Source organism: Artemia sp. Qi Xiang Cuo, chromosome 1 (genome assembly GCF_049724085.1).
Source record: "Artemia sp. Qi Xiang Cuo chromosome 1, ASM4972408v1, whole genome shotgun sequence".
NCBI classification, from domain to species: Eukaryota; Metazoa; Arthropoda; class Branchiopoda; order Anostraca; family Artemiidae; genus Artemia; species Artemia sp. Qi Xiang Cuo.
Genome location: NC_142794.1, coordinates 34,559,197 through 34,582,697, shown reverse-complemented (window position 1 = coordinate 34,582,697; position 23,501 = coordinate 34,559,197). Strand labels below are relative to the sequence as shown.

The 23,501-nt window shown below is 35.0% G+C and overlaps 1 protein-coding gene across 1 annotated transcript in view; it reads right to left on the bottom strand.

The window, feature by feature from the left end:
- Nucleotides 1–22,482, bottom strand: part of Snx3 (sorting nexin 3) — a 31,983-nt gene extending 9,501 nt beyond the window's left edge. The window contains exons 1-2 of the mRNA XM_089094573.1: nt 22,288–22,482; nt 257–477 (exon numbers count right to left, since the gene is read on the bottom strand). Of these exons, the coding sequence (XP_088950699.1) occupies nt 257–477; nt 22,288–22,452 (386 nt within the window). The 5' untranslated portion in view covers nt 22,453–22,482. The remainder of the gene's footprint in view (nt 1–256; nt 478–22,287) is intronic.
- Between the last annotated feature and the right edge of the window lie 1,019 nt (nt 22,483–23,501).

The following is a 23,501-nucleotide window of genomic DNA, read 5'->3' as shown; positions in this document are numbered from 1 at the left end:
AACTGGAGAAATTCACACTTGATGAATTTTATATACTTAGATTTGTTAATGTATTGGTGAAAAGAATTCCATTTGTTACTGTTAGCGGGAGCTGCTCTTGACTTGTAATTTCAAGCAGCAACTTGTAAGCAGCATGAGCTGCTCTTCACTTTACTGATTAGAAAAGAAAAAAAGGTTGAGCATGCCTGAGAACCTAGATAAAAGATATAGATCAAAGTAAAAAATATTCAAAAACATATTGTCAAAGATATGTTACTTGTTAATGAAAACTTCCAGATTCTTCCTCCTCTCTTCAATGAAGTCTTCTTCATATATGCCCTCATCACTCCTAAAAGGTAGCAGCCTTTTGATAGCTTTGCCCGGAAGAGATGGTACAATTATTTTACTGTCTCTTTCCAATTCATTTCTAAGCCACTCAAAATCACTGTATCGTCTTCTAACACTTGCTTCTCTTATTTTGAAAATTGGCAAATTAGTCTGAAATTAAAATCATTTCTGAAAGAATACATAAGAACGATCTTAGCATTTGATTCGAATGAAACATATCATCATTACCAATAAAAGGGTGTTGGTATTTACGATGTTTTAGGATGAGTTATTACTATAAAAAAAAGATGCCATATATGCAGAATATCCTGGTTTCAGCCACTTTTCTTGATTTTCAAGCCAATATATTTCCCTTGTTGTTCAAGCCAAGGGACGGTAACTTTCCTAAATAGATGTTTTAGACAAGACGTCTCAAAAAGTTGAAAAAAAGGTTAGACAAAAAGTTAGACAAGTCTCAAAGTTGAAATGGCTCAGGATTACTTTTTCTGATACACTTTTGACTACATGCTCGTCTCCGGTTGCTAGTGCTCTGCCGTGTATTCGCTTCGCATATGGTAAAATCTCGCCTAATAGAAGGAGGTACAGCCGCCAAGGCTTATGTAAACTTTACCATAGTTTTTGTTCTCCTGTAATTCCTTTTTTTTTCCGGTTTACAGCCTCTGATGTGCAAAAAAGACCGTTTTCAGCTAAGGAGAGGCTATTTTAAATATTGTAAATTCCTGCTATATTTACCAAGGTGGTACAGAAATCACAAGATTATTTCTCATTTTGGACTTATTGCCCCTCTAGTGCTGCTTGACAACATCACTAAGGACCCGAGAACCAACACTCCAAGGAAGATATGTAGCCAGTGAACCCCTAATTTATTTTTTTCCAGATTAGTGATTCTATGGATATTGTTACGTTATTTATGTTGTGTTTTCTTTATTATTTCCTTGTGGATTATATTATTTCGTGGTTTTCTTTTTTTTACTCCGCATTTATTTAATATTGCGGGTTACAAATAAACTTACGTACTTACTTACTACAGTGTACTTCTTGTTTTGATCTGACTATTCTCAGGAGTTATGGGTTGCTATATTACTTCTTGTTATCAGACGTGATTGTCTCTTACTAGGTTGCTAGCTATAGCTGCAACCTGGATAAGAGTCCTATGAATGGCTTGATCATTTCCTGAAGGGGACAATGGACATATTTATTTAATTACATCCTCCGAAAAAACCCTCTTATGAGTAGCTAATGGAAAGGCAAAGTGTAAAAAATATCCTTTAGCTTTGAGTTCAATAATATTAAAGTTCAAGTTTTCCAGTAACCTTAATGTAGGCCTATATTTAACAAGTAAAATGTTCTGAAAGATTGTCTTTCTGTTAAATTGCTGGTACTTCACAGGTAGAACTAGTGAGGAATCAGATTCAGTTTATACTACATAAACTACCCATTTTCAAAATAGGTACATAGTAACTTGGAAACAGAGCTGTCACTTTCAGAAATTAACTTTAAAAGAACGTTTTCCAAAAAAAGTTTATCAATTAAGAGTAAAATAAGATACAAAAATTAAAACAGTAAAAAATAAAGTTATATAATAGTTTGAACTTAAAACAAAAAATTGAAGAAAATTTAAATATTTACTGTATATTTAAATTATATAAAACGAAGAATACATAAAACGTAAAATGAACTGAAACTATACATTGCATAGTCCAGCTATGAGCAAGGTGCATGTCACCAGTAGAAGGGGGGGTGTTACTCCCACGATAACAATACCCCTTCGAATCCCGATCCGGACACTTTTTTTAAAAACTCCCACGCGAACCACGTGGTTTATGGTTTTCTTCCTTCAAGGTCGATTTATTTGCTGTTTGTCCAGGTGCAATGACACTGGGGGGTGATTTACATAATCGCTAGGGGAAATTATTGATTCACGAGGGGGGAATTAAGAAACCAACATGGCTTCATTGTTGTTTGGCTAGCCTAACCTGAGAAATTGATTTACATAATCGCTAGGGGAAATTATTGATTCACGAAGGGGAAATTAAGAAACACTATGGCTTCTTTAATCTTAGGTCTGAGGGATAAACGTTCTTTAGGTCAGAGAGAAAAATTAATATTCTATTTTGAAATAGGGCTTCATTGATCTTTAGTGTCAGGAATTATAAATGACATCACTTGTTATCTTGGAATAATGTGGGAGTCTAAAGAGATAGAAATTCTATTTTTAAATACGGCCTCACTGAGCTTTAAGTCGGAGAGATAAATTGATATTCTAACGAAACCTTAATAGTTTAGCTAGGAAAATTTATGAGATGAAGAGATTAACGTAGGAAAGGGTTTCCTAGAAATTTGAAATGTGAAAGCAAAGAGATACCAAACAAAAGGAGCACGCTGAAATTACTTTTAGGGATTATTTGGGCGAAACGGTTTTAGACAGCTTATGGAATTATTTCGGCGAAACAGTTAGAGACATTTTAAAAGATGATTTAAAAGATGGTTTTAGAAGAGGTTTTGAGTGTGGTCGTTATAATACACAAGTTCCATTTGAACAGTGTTGTGAGGTCCTCTACCCCAACCCAAAGGGTTCCGATCGCCATACCCCAATCCCAAAGGGTTCCAATCCCTCTACCCCCATCCAGAAGGAACCCCCCGGTCCCCAAAGACCCCCGAGCTCCCAAAGGCCCTCCACCGGTCCCCAAAGGCCATCCCCGGGCCCCCAAAGGCCCATCGAGCTCCCAAAAGACCACCGGGGTCCCAAAGGCCTTCACTCGGTCTCCAAATGTCCCCCAGGCTCCCAACTGGCCCTCCAGGACCCCCAAAGGCCCTCCACCGGTCCCCAAAGGTCCCCCAGGCTCCCAAAGGGACCCCCTCCCCTCCCTCTCCATCCCTCTCCTCCCCCCTCCTCACCGTCGGGCGTACGTACGCGGGCGTACGTAGGCTAACCTAGCCTAACCTAACTTAACCTAACCTAACTTAATCTAACCTAACCTAACCTAATCATACACCTAACTTTTTGCCTGTCTCTCACCTAACCTAAGCTAACCTAAGTGAAGCGTACGTAGGCTAACCTAACCTAACTTAACCTAACCTAATCTAACCTAACTTAATCTAGCCTAACCTAACCTGGCCATACTCGCCAGAATAGGTTAGGTTAACTTATCATGAGCGCTCATGATAAGTTAACCTAACCTAACCTAACTTAAACATGTAGAAATGTTTCTATTTATTTATTAATATTTATTTATACCTAACCTAAACTATTGTTTTAGAGGTTAGATGAACGAGTTTGAATGATTGTCTTTAATAATAGAACGATTCACTCATTTTTTAATTTAAAAATTTGAGGGGTAAATCCATAAGACAAAGGAGCTAAAATTTAATTTAAAATTAGAAAAGAAATTTAAATTTTTCATCTATTTGAGAAAAAAACCAGAACTGATGTGGAACCTTTTTATTTTCTTGGAAAAATTAGAAGAGAACTTTGAATTTTTTATGTCTTTGAGAAATTAAGAACTGAAGTGGAAGCTTTTTTCATTTTCATTGGACAAATTCAGAATTGAGCTAACTTTTTTATCTTCTTTCAGAAAATTCAGAAGAACTTGAACATTTTGCACTTCTTCGAGAAAACTCAGAATTAAAGTGATGCACCTTATCTTCGTGTCGAAGATTCAAAATCAATGTATAACTTTTTCTATCTTCTATGAAAAATTTGGAACAGAACTTTAAATTTTTCATCTGTTTGCAAAAAATCGGAACTGAATTTAAGAAAGTTTGAATTAAAGTGAAACTTTTTATATTCACTGGAAAATAATCACAATCATAGTATAACTTTTGCTATATTCTATAGAAAAATTTAGAACTGAACTTTAAATTTTTTATGTCTTTGAGAAATTATGAGTTGATGTGGAAGGTTTTTTTATTTTCAATGGTAAAATTCAGAATTAATCAAACTTTTTTCTCTTCTTTAAGAAAATTCAGAAGAGAACTAGAACATTTTGAACTTCTTTGAGAAAGTTCTGAAGTAAAGTGGAGTTTCTTATCTTCATGTGGAATATTCACAATTAATGTATAACTTTTTCTATCTTCTATGAAAAATTTGGAACATAACTTTAAATTTTTCATTTCTTTGAGAAAAATCAGAACTGAATTTAAGAAAAATTATAAATAAAGTGAAACTTTTGATCTTCATGGAAAATAATCACAATCATAGTATTACTTTTTCTTTCTTTCATCTAAAAATTTAGAATAGAACTTTAAATTTCTTTATTTCATTGTGGAACTTAAAACTGAAGTGGAAGATTTTTATTTTCTCTGGAGAAATTAGAATTGAATTGTGTTCTTTGGTAAAGTTCAGAAGAGAACTTGAACTTTTGTTCACTTCGTTGAGAAAATTTTAAATTGAACTAGAACTTTTTATCTTCCGTGAAAATATTCACAAGTATGGTATTACTTTTCTATCTTCCACCGAAAAATTTAGAATTGAACTTTAAATTTCTGTATGTCCTTGTGAAATAAAGAACTGAAGTTGAAGATTTTTATTTTCTCTGGTGAAATTAGAATTGAATTGTGTTCTTTAGTAAAATTCAGAAGAGAACTTGAACTTTTTTTCACTTCGTTGAGAAAATTGTAAATTGAACTAGAACTTTTTATCTTCCGGGAAAATATTCACAAGTATAGTATTACTTTTTCTATCTTCCACCGAAAAATTTAGAATTAAACTTTAAATTTCTTTATGTCTTTGTGAAATAAAGAACTTAAGTGGAAGATTTTTATTTTCTCTGGAGAAATTAGAATTGAAGTGTGTTCTTTGGTAAAATTCCAAAGAGAACTTGAACTTTTTTATCTTCTGTGAAAAATTTGGAACAGTATTTTAAATTTTTCATCTCTTCGAGAAAATATTCACAGGTATGGTATTACTTTTTCTATCTTCCACCGAAAAATTTAGAATTGAACTTTAAATTTCTTTGTGTCTTTGTGAAATATAGAACTGAAGTGGAAGATTTTTATTTTCTCTGGTGAAATTAGAATTGAATTGTGTTCTTTTGTAAAATTCAGAAGAGAACTTGAACTTTTCCTCACTTCGTTGAGAAAATTTTAAATTGAACTAGAAATTTTCATCTTCAGGGAAAATATTCACAAGTATTGTATTACTTTTTCTTTATTCCAACGAAAAATTTAGAATTGAACTATAAATTTCTTTATGTCTTTGTGAAATAAAAAACTTAAGTGGAAGATTTTGATTTTCTCTGGAGAAATTAGAATTGAATTGTGTTCTTTGGTAAAATTCAGAAGAGAACTTGAATTTTTCTTCACTTCGTTGAGAAAATTTTAAATTGAACTAAAACTTTTTATCTTCTGGGAAAATATTCACAAGTATGGTATTACTTTTTCTATCTTCCACCGAAAAATTTAGAATTGAACTTTAAATTTGTATATGTCTTTGTAAAATAAAGAAATGAAGTGAAAGATTTTTGTTTTCACTGCAGACATTGGAATTTAATTATGTTCTTTAGTCAAATTCAAAAGAGAACTTGAACTTTTTATCTTCGGTGTAAAATTTGGAACATTCTTTTAAATTTTTAATTTAGTAGAGAAAATATTCACAAGTATGGTATTACTTTTTCTATCTTCCACCAAAAAAATTAGAATTGAACTTTAAATTTCTTTATGTCTTTGTGAAATAAAGAACTTAAGTGGAAGATTTTTATTTTCTCTGGTGAAATTAGAATTGAATTGTATCCTTTGGTAAAATTCAGAAGAGAACTTGAATTCTTCTTCACTTCGTTGAGAAAATTTTAAATTGAACTAGAACTTTTTATCTTCCGGGAAAATATTCACAAGTATGGTATTACTTTTTCTATCTTCCACTGAAGAATTTAGAATTGAACTTTAAATTTCTTTATGTCTTTGTGAAATAAAGAACTTAAATGGAAGATTTTTATTTTCTCTGGATAAATTAGAATTGAACTGTGTTCTTTGATAAAATTCAGTAGAGAACTTGAACTTTTCTTCGCTTCGTTGAGGAAATTTAGAATTGAACTAGAACTTTTTATCGTCCGTGAAAATATTCACAAGTATGGCATTAATTTTTCTATTTTCCACCGAAAAATTTCGAATTGAACTCTAAATTTCTTTATGACTTTGTAAAATAAAGAACTGAAATGGAAGATTTTTGTTTTCTCTGGAGAAATTAGAATTGAATTGTGTTCTTTGGTAAAATTCCGAAGAGAACTTGGACTTTTTTATCTTCTTTGAAGAATTTAAAACAGTGTTTTAGATTTTTCATCTCTTCGAGACAGATTTGAACTTAAGCTGAAAATTTTCATATTATTTGGAAAAATAGAAATGATCAATGACTAATTTCTTTTTCATTGAGAAAATTCAGAAGAGAACTTGAACTTTCCTTGACTTCGTTGAGAAAACTTTAAATTGAACTAGAACTTTTTATCTTCCGGGAAAATATTCACAAGTATGGTATTACTTTTTCTATCTTCCACCGAAAAATTTAGAAGTGAACTTTAAATTTCTTTATGTCTTTGTGAAATAAAGAACTTAAGTAGAAAACTACACCTCCCAAATCATAATTTTCTGAAAGCACACACCTATGAAATGCTAAGAAATCTAGCTCAGAAAAGTCAAAAATAGTAAACCATTCATTCCCAAATCATAGGTTTCAGTCAACACACACCTACGAAAGGCTAAGAAATCCAGCTCAGAAAAGTCAAAAAATAGCAACCCACACATCCCAAATCATAGGTTTCAGACACCACACAGACTAAGAAATCTGGTTATGAAAAGTCGGAAATAGCAAATTGCATACCCCAAATCATAAGTTTCAGACAACACACACCTAAGAAATACTAAGAAACCTTAGTTCAGAAAAGCTTGAAATAGCAAACTATTCATTCCAAACTATAGGTTTCAGACAACAAACACCTATGAGGGACTAAGAATCCTAGCTCTGAAAAGTCTAAAAAGCAAACTACAAATCCTAAATCATAGTTTTCTGACAGCACACACCTATGAAAGGCTAAGAAACCTAGCTCAGAAAAGTCAAAGTAACAAATTAACCATCCCAAATCATAGGTTTCAGACAACACATAACTATGAAAGGCTAAGAAATCCATCTCAAAAAAGTCTAAAATAGCAACCCACCCATCCCAAATCATTGGTTTCAGACAACACACATCAACGAAAGACTAAGAAATCTAGCTTAGAAAAGCACGAAATAGTAGTTTACATATCCCAAATCATAAGTTTCAGACAACATTCACCTACGAAATACTATGAAACCTTAGCTCAGAAAAGCCTGAAATAGCAAATTACACACCTCAAATCATAAGTTTCAGACAACACACACCTACGAAATACTAGGAAACCTTAGCTTAGAAAAGCCTGAAATAGCAAACTACTCATCCCAAACTATAGGTTTCAGACAACAAACACCTATGAGGGACTATGAATCCTAGCTCTGAAAAGTCCAAAAAGCAAACTACAAATCCTAAATCATAGGTTTCAGACAACACACACTAACAAAAGACTATGAACCTTAGATCTCAAATCATAGGTTTCAGTCAACACACACCAACGAAAGACTAAGAAATCTAACTTAGAAAAGCCCGAAATAGTAATTTACATATCCCAAATCATAAGTCTCAGACAACATTCACCTACGAAATACTATGAAACCTTACCTCAGAAAGGCCTGAAATAGCAAATTAGACACCTCAAGTCATAAGTTTCAGACAACACACACCTACGAAATACTAAGAAACCTTAGCTCAGAAAAGCCTGAAATAGCAAACTACTCATCCCAAACTATAGGTTTCAGACAACAAACACCTATGAGGGACTAAGAATCCTAGCTCTGAAAAGTCAAAAAAGCAAAACTACAAATCCCAAATCATAGGTTTCAGACAACACACACCAACGAATGACTAATAAATCTAGCTTAGAATAGCCCAAAATAGTAATTTACATATCCCAAATCATAAGTTTCAGTCAACACACACCCACGAAAGGATAAGAAATCCAGCTTTGAAAAGTCAAAAAGCAAACTACGCATCCCAAACTATAGGCTTCACGCAACAAACACCTATGAAAGCCTAAGAAATCTAGCTTATAAAAGTCAAAAATAGTAATTTGCATATCCCAAATCATAATTTTCTGACAACACACACCTATGAAAGGCTAAGAAACCTAGCTCAGAAAAGTCGAAAATAGCAAACTATTCATCCCAAACTATAGGTTTCAGACAACAAACACCTATGAGGGACTAAGAAATCTAGCTCAGAAAAGCCCGAAATAGTAATTTACATATCCCAAATCATAATTTTCTGACAACATTTACCTACGATATACTAGGAAAGCCTAGCTCATAGAAGTCTGAAATAGCAAACTACTCATCCCAAACTAGAAGTTTCAGACAACAAACACCTACGAAAGGCTAAGAAATCCAGCTCTGAAAAGTCCAAATAGCAAACTACACATCCCAAATCATAATTTTCTGACAACACAGACCTATGAAAGGCTAAGAAATCCAGCTCAGAAAAGTCAAAAATAGCAAACCACCCATCCTAAATCATAGGTTTCAGACAACCCATACCTATGAAAGGCTAAGAAACCTAGCTCAGAAAAGTCAAAAATAGCAAACTACTCATCCCAAACTATAGGTTTCAGACAACATACATCAACGAAAGACGGGGCCCGGGGAGGGCCTTTGGGGGTCTGAGGGGGCCGGGTGGGAGCCCTGTGAACCTTTGGGGACCGGGGGGGAGGGTGCCCTTCTGTGTCTCAATGCATAAAAAATATTAAAAAAAATGGGGAGGGGAGGAGGGGAGGGGGAGGGGAGGAGGGGAGGGGATTGGGAGGAGGGGGAGGGGGAGGGGACGGTGAGGAGGGGGAGGAGAGGGATGGAGAGGGAGGGGAGGGGGTCCCTTTGGGAGCCTGGGGGACCTTTGGGGACCGGTGGAGGGCCTTTGGGGGTCCTGGAGGGCCAGTTGGGAGCCTGGGGGACATTTGGAGACCGGGTGAAGGCCTTTGGGACCCCGGTGGTCTTTTGGGAGCTCGATGGGCATTTGGGGGCCCGGGGATGGCCTTTGGGGGTTTGGGGGGGTCTTTGGGGGCTCGGGGGTCTTTGGGGACCGGGGGTTCCTTCTGGATTGGGGTAGAGGGATTGGAACCCTTTGGGATTGGGGTATGGCGATCGGAACCCTTTGGGTTGGGGTAGAGGACCTCACAACACTGTTCAAATGGAACTTGTGTATTATAACGACCACACTCAAAACCTCTTCTAAAACCATCTTTTAAATCATCTTTTAAAATGTCTCTAACTGTTTCGCCGAAATAATTCCATAAGCTGTCTAAAACCGTTTCGCCCAAATAATCCATAAAAGTAATTTCAGCGTGTTCCTTTTGTTTGGCATCTCTGTGCTTTCACATTTCAAATTTCTAGGAAACCCTTTCCTACGTTAATCTCTTCATCTCATAAATTTTCCTAGCTAAACTATTAAGGTTTCGTTAGAATATCAATTTATCTCTCCGACTTAAAGCTCAGTGAAGCCGTATTTAAAAATAGAATTTCTATCTCTTTAGACTCCCACATAATTCCAAGATAACAAGTGATGTCATTTATGATTCCTGACACTAAAGATCAATGAAGCCCTATTTAAAAATAGAATATTAATTTTTCTCTCTGACCTAAAGAACGTTTATTCCTCAGACCTAAGATTAAAGAAGCCTTAGTGTTTCTTAATTTCCCCTTCGTGAATCAATAATTTCCCCTAGCGATTATGTAAATCAATTTCTCAGGTTAGGCTAGCCAAACAACAATGAAGCCATGTTTGTTTCTTAATTCCCCCTTCGTAAATCAATAATTTCCCCTAGCGATTATGTAAATCACCCCCCAGTGTCATTACACCTGGACAAACAACAGCAAATAAATCGACCTTGAAGGAAGAAAACCATAAACCACGTGGTTCGCGTGGGAGTTTTTAAAAAAAGTGTCCGGATTGGGATTCGAAGGGGTATTGTTATCGTGGGAGTAACACCCCCCCTTCTACTGTCACCTGCCTTTCAGCACACAAAATGGTGGGGAGGGGACATCAGGAGAGGCCAGAGGCCTACTAAGAGTCTAAATAATACTGACTGAAAATGCTAGTGTGATTCCAGCTCAAACAAGATACAGCATGCCTAACTTTTAACTAAAATATTGGCAGCAGGTTAGGACGAGGGAGGAGGGGTAGAAAGGATATAGGGCCACTTTGATTCTCTGGTTAGGTACATTAAAAGATATTACATAGTATTCTTGCATGATTTTGGTTCAAAAAAGGTGCAACACTCCTACTTTCCTGAAAAATAAAGTTGGCATTGGGAGGAGCTAGGAGAAGTTGGAGGAGCTGTAGGCCCGCTTTGTGCCTCTAAAACTAAAGACCAAAATATTTATATGATTCTGCTTCAAATAAGTTGCAACAATCCTACCTTTCAGCAAAAAAAGTAAATAGGGAGTGCAAGGGTGAAAGCCCAGTTTCTGCCTCCTTTTTTTAACTGCCCCCCCCCCAAACGATGCCACTGTTGATGGTGCCAGGGAATTATTGCAAATAAGCATTTTTGTTTTTTTAATTTAATTCCAATTTGAAACTATTGCCAGTTTAAATGGGGCATTCCACCTGAAACTAAAACAAAAGCTTGGTAGAACAACTTCAGATAGTCCTACATGATACAGGTTATAAACCACAGCTCACATGCTTTAGGTTCAGGTTCAAGGATAAGTAACAACCATCCTTTTAGGGTCCAGGTGAGATTTATACACAGCTTTCCACAATATAATATCATATTCATCAATCTGGCCAGAGGTTTGCACTTTCTGCAAAAACTGCAGAGGATAGATAACTTTCTTACAATGAACTGAAATTGCCTGCATAATAAAATGAAAAAAACGGACAAAACCAAAGGGTGTAGCCTATCCTCCAACAAAATAACAATACCAAAATTAAGAAAACCGCCTTTAATTCCTCAAAACAAACCATCCACTTAAATCAATCTTATAATCAGGACTGTGTCGTCATAGCATCAACAACAACAAGGAAAAAGAAAATGATAATTCTAATCAAGGTTTACAAATAAGAGCTATAGTACCACAAATAAAATTGAGGGGTTAAGACCCACAAAAATCTTCTAAAAGGCTAGTAGTATTAATACTTTACTGGAAATAGTATGTAGTTAGAAAAGTATTTTATTTGTTAAATCACAACAAGGAAAGAAGAAAACCACAAGATATAAGGTAGACAAAAACGTTTCTTGGAATAGATACTTTGTGACTTTCATTTGATTTTGCTATTTTGAAAGATTACTTTTTTGTTAAAATTATGCCTGGATAAAACTTCTAAAACAAACACTTATAGTTTTTTACACAATGTACTTTGGGTGTAGAACCAGTATTTTGAACTGGCAAATTAATAAATGATTCACTAAATGCTTGAAGCAAATTTATTTAAAAGGAAGAAAGTACTGATAAAATTTGCTGCCAATCACACTAATAAAATAATTTTTTCTAATGCAATAGAGTAAATAAAAAAAAATCCTGGAAGTTTAAGCAATTTTGACCTTTGACTTGATTCCTTGTTTTTATTTCTATCCATTTCAGGTTCCATTTATTCATCCATAGTTATATTTGTTATTTTTAGAATGACACTAATTACTCATTTTGCTTTCTCTTTTGTCTCATTTTAATTTCTATCCATTTTAGATTTCGTTTATTTATCCATATTTACCTGTTGTTTTTTAGTCTAATACAAATTATTCATTTTATTTCCTCTTTGTTTTGAGCTTGACGTATTATTTGAATTTCTTCTGCTTGTTTCAGGCTTCAATACCACTTCACTTTTTCTCCAAAAGCATTCTTTGGAAGTTAATATTTTAATTAATTTTTGTTTATTTCTCAATGTATAAACAACAGTTCAATAGGGAAAATCTTTTTATTTGATAGTGAAACACAGAAAAAATATCCCTCGATATTTCAGTCACATACATGTGACTGAAACTCAGCAGATAAAATCTATAGTTTTATAAGCTAAAGATGGCCACTGTGTATGTGACCAAAATATCCAGAGATACTTTTTTGTGTTTCACGGTCAAATAAAAGGATTTTCCAAATTTAGGAATAAAAAAATAAAGATTACAATTTTTAGGTGGATTCTCTTTCATACAAATTGAAAATCTGTGCAACTTTTGTTCTTCTGTAGGGCTTAGCCCATCATTATCCACCCTTGTAATTGGATGAATTTTAATCTACTGTTTTGTTACATGAACTATTTCTTGCTCTGTTTTGTTGTAGATGTTAGTATGTTTAAGTAAATGTATGTGTAGGTCATTAGAAAATCATTTTGGGCCCATCTGAGGGCATCACAGATCAATGTAGCCAAATTAGTTTCAACTCTCTCTAGATTGGGTTAAACTTTACACAGAAACCTGTGGATAAAATTTTCGGGCCAATTGGGGCAAAAAAAGCACAAATGTATTTTTTGGGTATGACAAGTCTTTTAGTCTTTTGGTCTGGGCTGATAAAAAAAAAAAAAAAAAATAGTGTAGTAACTACTTTTGATCAGGACTAATAAAAAATAAATTATTGGCATATTTTTGAAGAAGATCAAATTTCTTATACAAGTTTTATGTGTCCATTTGGGCTCCCTTGACCCAGGGACTTTTTGAGATGAAACAGGGGCTTAGTTTTCCTTGTTGGGGGGGGGGGTAGTTTTCAATTAATCAATATCTTTCATGCTTTGGGGTACTCTTGCCTCAGGGATTTGTTGCTCAAACTTTTTCAAGCTTTCCTAGATTACAAACTTTATTGGCCAATGCTTGTTTGGTCCATATACCCAGCCTAGAAATGTGGGTATTTACAAGTTGAGGATTGGGAACAAATACCCCTCCCCCAAGAAAGATATTTTGAAAAATATATTTTTGGTATTTTTGTTGGAAAAATAACTATTAACTATTTTTGGTCCTTAGTTGAAAAAAGAAAACAATAACATAATTATCAAATCCACTAGATTAGAATAATATTAAGTCGAGATATTACAAATAATTTGACTTAGTCTACTAAAATTAACATTTGACTACTGTTTTAATAAAACTTAGCTCAATACTAGTGTGTGTGTTGAATTAACATTGGAGATATAATATTTCCTGGATTTTCTGTCATAACATAAGTCTGAGGCAATGTCTTTATCACCTATCACCTAGTATTATTGCTTTGTATATCGCATAGTATGAGTCTCTATCACCTAGGGTAAAGGTACTGATGATTTGACAGTTTTTGTAAAAAAACAGTTTTTCTACTCTAGAACTATTTTAGACTTTTGGTTTGAAAAGGATCTCAGTATGTAGGAAAAACATCTAGGAATCTAACTGTTTGGTGAGAGGTTTGAAGTTTTATCTGAAAAGGGTGCAAAAGTCCACTTTTCCAAAATTAGAGCATTTTCACCTACAAATTTGACACAACAAAAAGTTACCTGTTTTCAATGCAAGTCGGAACCCAATTCAACACCTGTTGAAATAGTTGGGGAATAACTGTGGGCGGAACGTGGTGTATTTGACACATATATTATTTCTTCTTTGTTTTTTTTCAACTTCATTTAATGTATAAAAGTATAAAACACTATTTAAAAAGTAGAAATAATAAAACCAACAAAATTGTTTCAAGGATTTAGTATTTGGTATAACAAAATTGGTTTGACAAATTGTAATATACAGTATTAAATACAAATAGTATTTAGTATAACAAAATTGTATCACTAGCATTTTGGAAGGGATAAAGTCTCGGAAAATCAGAGTGGATTTCAAGAAATTTAAGAAGTTTATTGTCATTATATTTGATTTAGTGGATTTTATTTTCATATGCAAATTCTTAGTTTCATCCAAAACATAGCTGGATTTTTTTATTTTTTTTTTTGGGAAGGGGGTTACTTTTGATATTTCTATGACATGGTTCTATGCGTCCCCCCCTCAGAAAATAAGATTTTTCAAAATTGGTAATATTATTTTTTAGTTTCATTGATAAGTGCTAAGGAAAGGGAAAAACGTCTTCCATGTGAACCTCTGAAATTTTTGGCAGTAGTGGGCACCCATAAATTTGACAGCTATATTTTTGTCAGTGGCCCCTGGAATTTTGACATAAGTTTATTTCTCATTTGTTTTACATGTTCAGTTAAGTTTTGACTGAGTCACCTATATTTTGACGGGGCCTGTTGCTGTCAATAAAAAATATCGGCAAGGTTACTACCACATATTTGTAAAAAAATAAATCAATTTATAGAAGCCATTATCTATGTTTGAGTTTTACTAAAGCAACATTTTTATTGCGCCTGGTAATCCACTACATTAAACAAGATTTTTGACACTTGGAACCTAGTTTTGACAATGTAAAATTTATTGCCATTCTAACTTAATTTTATCAAGAAAAAGCTAATGTGACTAGAATTCAGATAAAATCCGATGTATCTTGATGCATTGGTGCTAATCCCAACTTTTTTTTTAGCAACAAATAACCAAGTAACAGCAGTTTGAACATTACATACATGAAAAATTGTCAGGAGCTCCTTTCATAGGCAGCGCGCTAGTGCTGCCTAAGTAAAGAATGATGTGGGCACAATATGTTGTTTTTTTGTTTCTTTTTTCTCCATGCCCGGGCACGTAGTATCGAATGGGTCGTCGTAGAAACTTTGAAAAGGGCTCACTAGATTGGAAATTGGAGTGGCTAGTACCGTTTTAATAGCGGAAAGTGATTGGAGGGCAACTAGCCCCCCCCCCACGCCCATCATTCCCCCAAACACGTCCAATCAAAATTTTGATAGCCATGTTTTTCAGCGTAGTTGATTTCCACATAGAAAGTATCTTTTTATGGAGGACACTCCCCCATAACCCTTAAGGCAAGGGTTTTAAGCTATGCCCTGGGGGCATATAAGGTTTTTATAGAAGGTGTTGTCGTAGAAACTTCAAAAAAGGCTCATTCGATTGGAAATTCAAAGGGCTTGTGCACTTTTTAAGTCAAAAGTGATTGGAGGGCAACTAGCCCCCCCCCTTCAAGTCCATCATTCCCCCAAACACATCCAATCAAAATTTTGACACAGCCATTTTGTTCAGCATAGTTGATTTCATGATAGAAAATATCTTTTTGAGGAGGACACTCCCCCGCAAACCTTGGGGCAAGGGTTTTAAGTTATGCCCTGGGGGCATATAAGGTATTCATAGAAGACGTTGTTTTAGAAAATTCAAAAAAGGCTGATTCGATTGGAAATTCAAAGGGCTAGTGCCTGTTTTAATAGTTGAAAGTGATTGGAGGGCAACTAGCCCCCCCCCCCGATGCCCATCACTCCCCAAAACAAATCCAATCAAAATTTTGAGATAACCATTTTGTACAGCATAGTTGATTTCCAGATAGAAAATATGTTTTTGAGGAGGACACTTCCCTCCAACCCTTGGGGCAAGAGTTTTAAGTTATGCCCTGGGGGTATATAAGGTTTTTATAGAAGGCGTTGTCGTAGAAACTTCAAGAAAGGCTCATTCGATTGGAAATTCAAAGGGCTAGTACCCCTTTTAATAGTCGAAAGTGATTGGAGGGCAACTAGCCCCCCCCCACGCCCATCATTCCCCCAAACACATCCAATCAAAATTTTTAGATAACCATTTCGTTCAGCATAGTTGATTTCCAGACAGAAAATATGTTTTTGAGGAGGACTCTCCGCCACAACCCCCAGGGCAAGGGTTTTAAGTTATGCCCTGGGGGCATATGCGGTTTTTATAGAAGGTGTTGTCATAGAAACTTCAAAACAGGCTCATCCGATTAGAAATTCAAAGTGCTAGTACCCTTTTTAATTGTCAAAAGTGATTGGAGGACAACTAGCCCCTCCCCCACACCCATCCTTCCCCCAAACACATCAAATCAAAATTTTGAGATAGCCATTTTGTTCAGCGTAGTTGATTTCCAGATAGACAATTTGTTTTTGAGGAGGACACTCCCCCCAACCCTCAGGGCAAGGGTTTTAAGTTATGCTCTGGGGGCATATAAGGTTTTTACAGAAGGCTTTGTCATAGAAACTTCAAAACAGGCTCATTTGATCAGAAGTTCAAAGGGCTAGTACCCTTTTTAATAGTCAAAAGTGAGTTGAGTGCAATTAGCCCCCCCCCTCACACCCTTCATTCCCCCAAACACACCCAATCAAAATTTTGAGATAGCCATTGTGTTCAGCATAGTTGATTTCCAGATAGAAAATATGTTTTTGAGGAGGACACTCCCCCACGTCCCTCAGGGCAAGGGTTTTGAGTTATGCCTTGGGGGTATATAAGGTTTCTAAAGAATGCATTGTTGTAGAAACTTCAACAAAAGCTCATTCAACTGGAAATTCAAAGGGCTAATGCCCTTTTTAATAGTCGAAAATGATTGGAGGGCAACAACAACCCCCCCCCCACCCATCATTCCAGCCATTTTGTTCAGCATAGTTGATTTCCAGATAGAAAACATATTTTTAAGGAGGATACTCACCAACAACCCTCAGGGCAAGGATTATAAGTTATGCCCTGGGGGCATATAAGGTTTTTATTGAAATCTTTGTCCTAGAAACTTGAAAAAGGGCTCATTCGATTTGAAATTCAAAGGACTAGTACCATTTTTAATAGTCAAAAGTGATTTGAGGGCAACTAACCCCCTTCTCTTCCCCACCTTTTCCCAAAACACATCCAATCAAAATTTTTAGATAGCCATTTTATTCAATGGAGTTAAGAGTTTTGGAAATTAGATCTTTAAGGATGACAACCCCTCCCCCCACAGCCTTCAGGGCAGGGGTTGTATGTTATATCCTGGGGACATATAAAGTTTTTCTTGAAAGTGTTGTTGTAGAAACTTCAAAAGGGCTCATTCCATTGGAAATTGAAAGGGCTAGTGCCTTTCTTAATAGTTGAAAGTGATTGGATGGCAACTTTTGCCCCTCTCATGCCCACCATTTTCCCAAACACATCCAATCAAAATTTTGAGATATCCATTTTGTTCAACGTAGTTGAAAGTTCTGGAAATTAGGTCTTTTAGGATGATAACCCCCTCAGAGCCCTCAGTGCAAGGATTGTAAGTTATGCCCTGGGGGCATATAAGGTTAATATAGAAACTTGTTGCATAAGATTTATAGAATAGATTTTAGTCTTCCTAAAATCCAATTTTTATATGTTTAAAAACTAAATGTTGACTTAATATTAAATCAAATCCAATGTGATAATGCCAATTCCCAACAAGGCATCTCAGCAGTATCCCAAGAACAATTAAGGGTATTATGTTCAAACGTTTGGGGCTAGTTCTGCTCTTAAAATTTAACCAAATCCAAATAGTGTAAGTGTATCCAAGCTATCAAAGAAAGTAAACAGATTTTTTTGCGAATGGTATCAAGTTTTCCATTACAGGTCGACTAGAGAAGGTATGAAACTAAATTAAACGCGACCGTTTGTGTCTAGTTTTTATAAGGGTGTATGCTGTTAACAATTGCTGAAAATTTTCTCCAGCATAAAAATGGCAGATCAAACTACAAAGCATAGAAAAAAAAAAAGATTTAGAGTATCATTTTCTATTTCCCTAACAATACTATGTCAATATAAAACAAACAGAAATTAAATAAAAAAATAATTTTTTCAAAAATAGGTGTTTAAAAGAAAAGTAAAGAACTCCATAAAACAAAAAATGAGCAAAACTAAAATCAAATAATCTACCAAGCATGAATCTACCACAAATAAGCATTGATAAATAAATTAAACCCAAAACAAACAGAAATTACAATAATTAACCAAGTGAAAATCAAAACGAGCAGTAATTAACATAAGTTGGGTGCAAAACCCCTATGCCTTCCTAAGGCCAGAAAAAAATTTGCACTTTACTGAAAAAATACAAATGAAAGTGCATTGTCAGTTAAATATACATATACTGATATTTAGAAATAAAAATGTTAATATTATTTGATTTATTAAATTTGTTAAATTAAAAACATTTACATCTTTTTTCAGTAAAGTGGAAATTTTGTTCTGGGCATAGGAAGGCATAGGGGTTTTGTGCCCAACTTATGTCAATTTCTGCTCGTTTTGAGTTTGACTCAGTTAATTATTGTAATTTTTGTTCGTTTTGGGTTTCATTTATTTATCAATGCTGATTTTTGGTAGTTTCATGCTTGGTAGATTATTTGATTTTAGCTTTGCTCATTTTTTGTTTAATGGACTTCTTTACTTTTCTTTGAAAAACTTATTTTGTGGAAAAAGTTTTTTTAATTAATCTTGTCAAAAACAAGAAACTGAATGAATTAAACGTTCTTTTCTTATCTGGGTGTACTGGATATTGTGTCCACATTTCCTATTGTTGAAATACAAAAACGGCTTCAAGAGATGGCACTCCAAGTCAGGACTAAGCAGAGCTATTCCGTTTTGAAGAAAAGTATCGACAGGGGTTCCAAAATTGCACTGTTGAATCATTGGTACCTTTACCCTGGGTTATTTTCTCTTTTTACAAATGATACAGTAGTTTTTTCCCAGAGTAGGTGCACCCCAACAGTAAATCTAGCAAAATGACATGCAGGAACTTAAATCTTGCCTTGGATTACTTGGATCTCAAAAGATTCTGTTTAAATGTTGATAAAATGGAAATTGTGATTTTTCGTAAACAAAGAAGCAATAATGAACAGGTTTTTCTAATTTATTCTAATGGGAAAGAGATCTAGGTAGTAAAAGAAGCAAGTTATTTGGGTTTTCATTTTTCAGCTAATGGCTCCTGGAAAAAACATAATATAGCCACTTTTGCAAGAGACAAAGCAGCCATGTTTACAATATATAACATGGTAGCTTAAAGGAAGCTAATAGCCTAGAAATGATATAACAGGTATTCAAATCAAAAACAATGCCAATCCTCCATTACAGTGCTGAGATTTGGGAGACAGACTTGGCTACATAGATGGAGTTAATTCAACTTCAGTATCATAAACAAATATATGGACTGTAGAAAAAAATGCATAACCCCACCATAAAAGGGGGCTTAGGATTATTTTAAGATGGGCTAGTACAGATGATCAGATTCTGACCAAGGTGTGTCACTCTACCATAAGCACAGTGACAACTGTCTTTTTTTATTTTATGTAAAGTGTGTAAACAGTTGCCATTTCAACAACAGAGTAAAAAAGATCCAGCATTGGACCTTATTTTGCTCCACAGTGATATTATAAAATAAGATTTGTTTTCTTTTAGTTTTAGCAGTCTAGGGCTATATCTGAGACCATCAGAGGATAGGGCTGGGGCCCATTGCTAGAAAATAGACCAGAGTACTTGAAAAGAACATAAAATAAGGAATCTATAGGTGTTATTTTTATTTAGTTAGCATATTTTCTTTAGATGTGCTTAACCATAGTAAGTTTACTTGGCATTATGCTTTCAAAGAATCAAGAGATGTAGATTTAAAGAATAGCAGGGGCAAATCTCCAGCATTTTTATTGGCGGGGGAAGGAGAAGCAAGAGGGGTCCATGTCTGGATAGTCAAAGGGCATGGGATGTATAATATATTTTTCTCCACATTATTGGGGGGGGCAACTACCCCCCCCAAATGACACACCCTGAAGAATAGTGGACTTAAACCAAAATCAAGGAACAATTTTTATTTATTTTTTTTGGGGGGGGGAAGGTCTTCTATACAATCCTTTCAGCCTTAAAAAAGGGAAGGAGTAAATATATCTTGAAAATACTTTCTTTGGCTAGGCTCTAATTCAGGTTCTGACTTTGTTCCTAAGTTTTATTCTTCATATAGGCCTACAACTACTTTTCAAGATAAGAAAAAGGTACTTACCAAGAATTTGATTGGGGATTAATTAGACCAACAGCTTATAGCAGGGCTCCCATGACATCAATAAAGTAAATGAAGTATTCCACAAAGTTACATACCATAAAGTTTGTTGTGCTCACACATGAATTTTACCTTTCTGACTTTATGGAAATTTTTTGAAGCAATTAATTTGAATTATTCACATGTTCATTCTTGAATATATCTGACATTATTTTTTGATAAATTTTTCATAAGTTAGTCTTAAGTTAGATGTTGTTTTTAATTTAAAATTTACTAAAGAAGGCTCACAGATAAAAATGAGGACCTAATTCTCGACACAACACTTCACCTATTCCCTTGAATGCGTTCTCAACACAAAGTGTGTCACAAGGGGAACATATTTTCCCTTTGTGACGAACTGTATATTGAAGATTTTTTTCTCACTGGTGAAATAAGCAAGTTCTCTGCTTCAACGTTCCACATATTAGAGAAAATTTTAATACTGGCTATCTAATTAGTTTCTTTTAGCTGACTTGAAATTCCCCCAAGTCTTCTCCTATTGGCTAAACTTTCCAGACCTTGTTGAAAAAGTTAAATAAAGTTTAACTTCTTTCCAACAATCATAAAGTCAGTAAAGTTATAAGAGGAAAACAGTTTATTAACTTTATGGACAGCTTTATTAACTTTATTGACGCTGTGGGAACCCTGCTTATGTGTAAAGCAGGGCTCCCATGGCGTCAATAAAGTTAATAAAGTATTCTGCAAAGTTACATACCATAAAGATTGTCACGCTCACACAGGAATTTTACCTTCCTGACTTTATGGAAATTTTTTGAAGCAATTAATTTGAATTATTCACTGACATTATTTTTTGATAACTTTTTCAATTTAATAAGTTAGTCTTAAGTTAGATATCGCTTTTACTTTAAAATTTACTAAAGAAGGCTCACAGATAAAAATGAGGACCCAACTCTCGACACATCACTTCACCTATTCCCTTGATTGCATTCTCAACACCAATTGTGTCCTTATGTTCCCTTTGTGAGGAACTATATATTAAAGGTTTATTTCTCACTAGTGAAATAAGCAAGTCTTCTGTTTCAATGTTCCACAGACTAGAGAAAAAAGTTCAAGACTGGCTATCTAATTAGTTTCTTTTAGCTGAATTGAAATTTTCCACAAGTCTTCTCCTATTGGCTAAACTTTCCAGACCATATTGAAAAAGTTAAATAAAGTTGAACTTCTTTCCAACAACCATTAAGCCAATAAAGTTATAAGAGGAAAACGGTTTATTAACTTTATGGACAGCTTTATTAACTTTATTGACGCTGTGGGAGCCCTGCTTAAAGGATAAAATTCTAGTTGAGGCACTAGAAAAGTCTTCTGTATAAAGGATAATACAAAAGCCAAGAAAAAAAAATTTCAGCCAAAAATTGTGCTAGAATAATATGAATTGCATTTTCAAGAACTAGAGGCTGAAACTTGTTAAAAGTCTAGCTTAACTAGAGTCCACACTCAATTCTTTCTACAGAATTGTGAACAGTTGGAGTAAACTCTCTAAGACATAGTTACTACTAAAGCTGTTGACATTTCCAAATGAAGGCTGGGTGCTGAGTAGCCCTTGAGAGTGTATACTTGACTGGGGAGCTACTGATCATCCAACTGCACCTGGTCACTAAACAATAATGAAAACAACTTCAATCATCAACTCTGGATCTTCACAGGAAAAAAACTTTAGATTGCTCCAAGCTGCAATTTAAGGAAATGCAGGATTCAATGAAAAATAGCCTAGCCTAAAAACCTCACAATTAAGGTAGCCTAGGCTGAAATATGTTGTCAAAATCTAGATAAGCTATCCTAGGCATAGACCTGTCAACTAGCCTATGCAGTCTTTTGAGGCCTAGATATATGGAAAAGGTAGAGCTAGTGTCTTGACAACACCTTCTCAGATTATATTCTGGACCATGAATTATACTCAACAGAAGTTTTATTCACCAACTCAGCTAATTTCCAAGATAACAAGAAGCCCCTCAACAATAACTTTGTCAAAAAAAGCTTAGAGAATATATAGTTTAATTGTCCTTTAGGGTTTTAAAGGTAGCCTATGTTAGGGCAAGCTTGCAGTGAAATTCACCCACCTTAGTTCTCACTTCATAGTCTGTAAACTTTTTTTTTCCTGCAGTAGCTGGATGAGTTACTGGATTTGACAGATCAATTTCTAGAAAATTTGATGGCTCCGCGTATGCATCATCTAAAGTTTGACGTTTGGTAGTTAATCTCTTTGTAGCTTCGACGCCCTCCATTTCCTTGATTTTTCGGTAATATTCTATTTGAGTTCAGCCCGCTCTGTTGATAACGACCTGTTTTTCGCAAAAGCCTGTTTTATTTCAGAGCATCACTATGGTCCAATGTGTCGATAAAAAGCCAGGGTTTAGGAATGACAGGATTTTCTTGATTTTAACGTCAGACTGATATCAGAAGTGGAAAATTCAAATTGCAAAAACTTCGTTTTAAATTGCTTGTGCCAACACTCATTTGCTTCCAACTTTTCACAGCTAATGAGATCTTTTGTCAGATTCCTGTTACAGATAGAAAACCTGCTGTTCCAGGCTTCCGGCTTCTCTATCATAGCCAGCGTAATCGCGCTGCCAAAGTAAAGAACAATGTTGGTACTAGTCCCCGAAGCCTCGCCACGCTGAAATGACGGCGGCGAATGTGTGATTCAGTATCGGCGGCGGCGCGCGCCAAGCGCGCCAAAATTTTGGCGGCGCCCCGCCGATTTTAGACCGGCGGCACGCCACGGCGCACCGATTTTTCTGATTAAAAATAATAATAAAAATTCCACTTCACCAAGCACGTTCAACCTCGATTTTAGTAAGGATTTTTAAATGATTGGCTAAAAATATACAAGAACAATATGACCAAACAGGAATTTGTTGGGCCGTGCGGAAAGTGTTTATGTTCACCGTCGGTCAGACCAAGTAGAATTCTCATTTTTAGCCACTAGACCCAGGGAAACCTATGTTGTGTTTATGTTTAAAATCGCATTGTTCCTATAAAGTCCCGTGTTTAGTCATTTCCTTCTTGTTAATGATTTGGACTAATGTATGTATAACTTTTAAAGTTTGAAGTTCAAACATCTCCTGTTCATCAAATACATACGAAAAGGAAGTGAAAAAAAATAACAAATCAAATAACAACATCGAAAAAACACTGTATACAAATCAGATAACATGGCTTAACAACACCAACAATTTTAAATCAGCGGTTACATCACTTCAGTTACAATTGATGTAACAAAAGTGAGTTTTTTCACTCTGCTAGACCCCGAAGCCGCGCCGAAAAGTTGGCG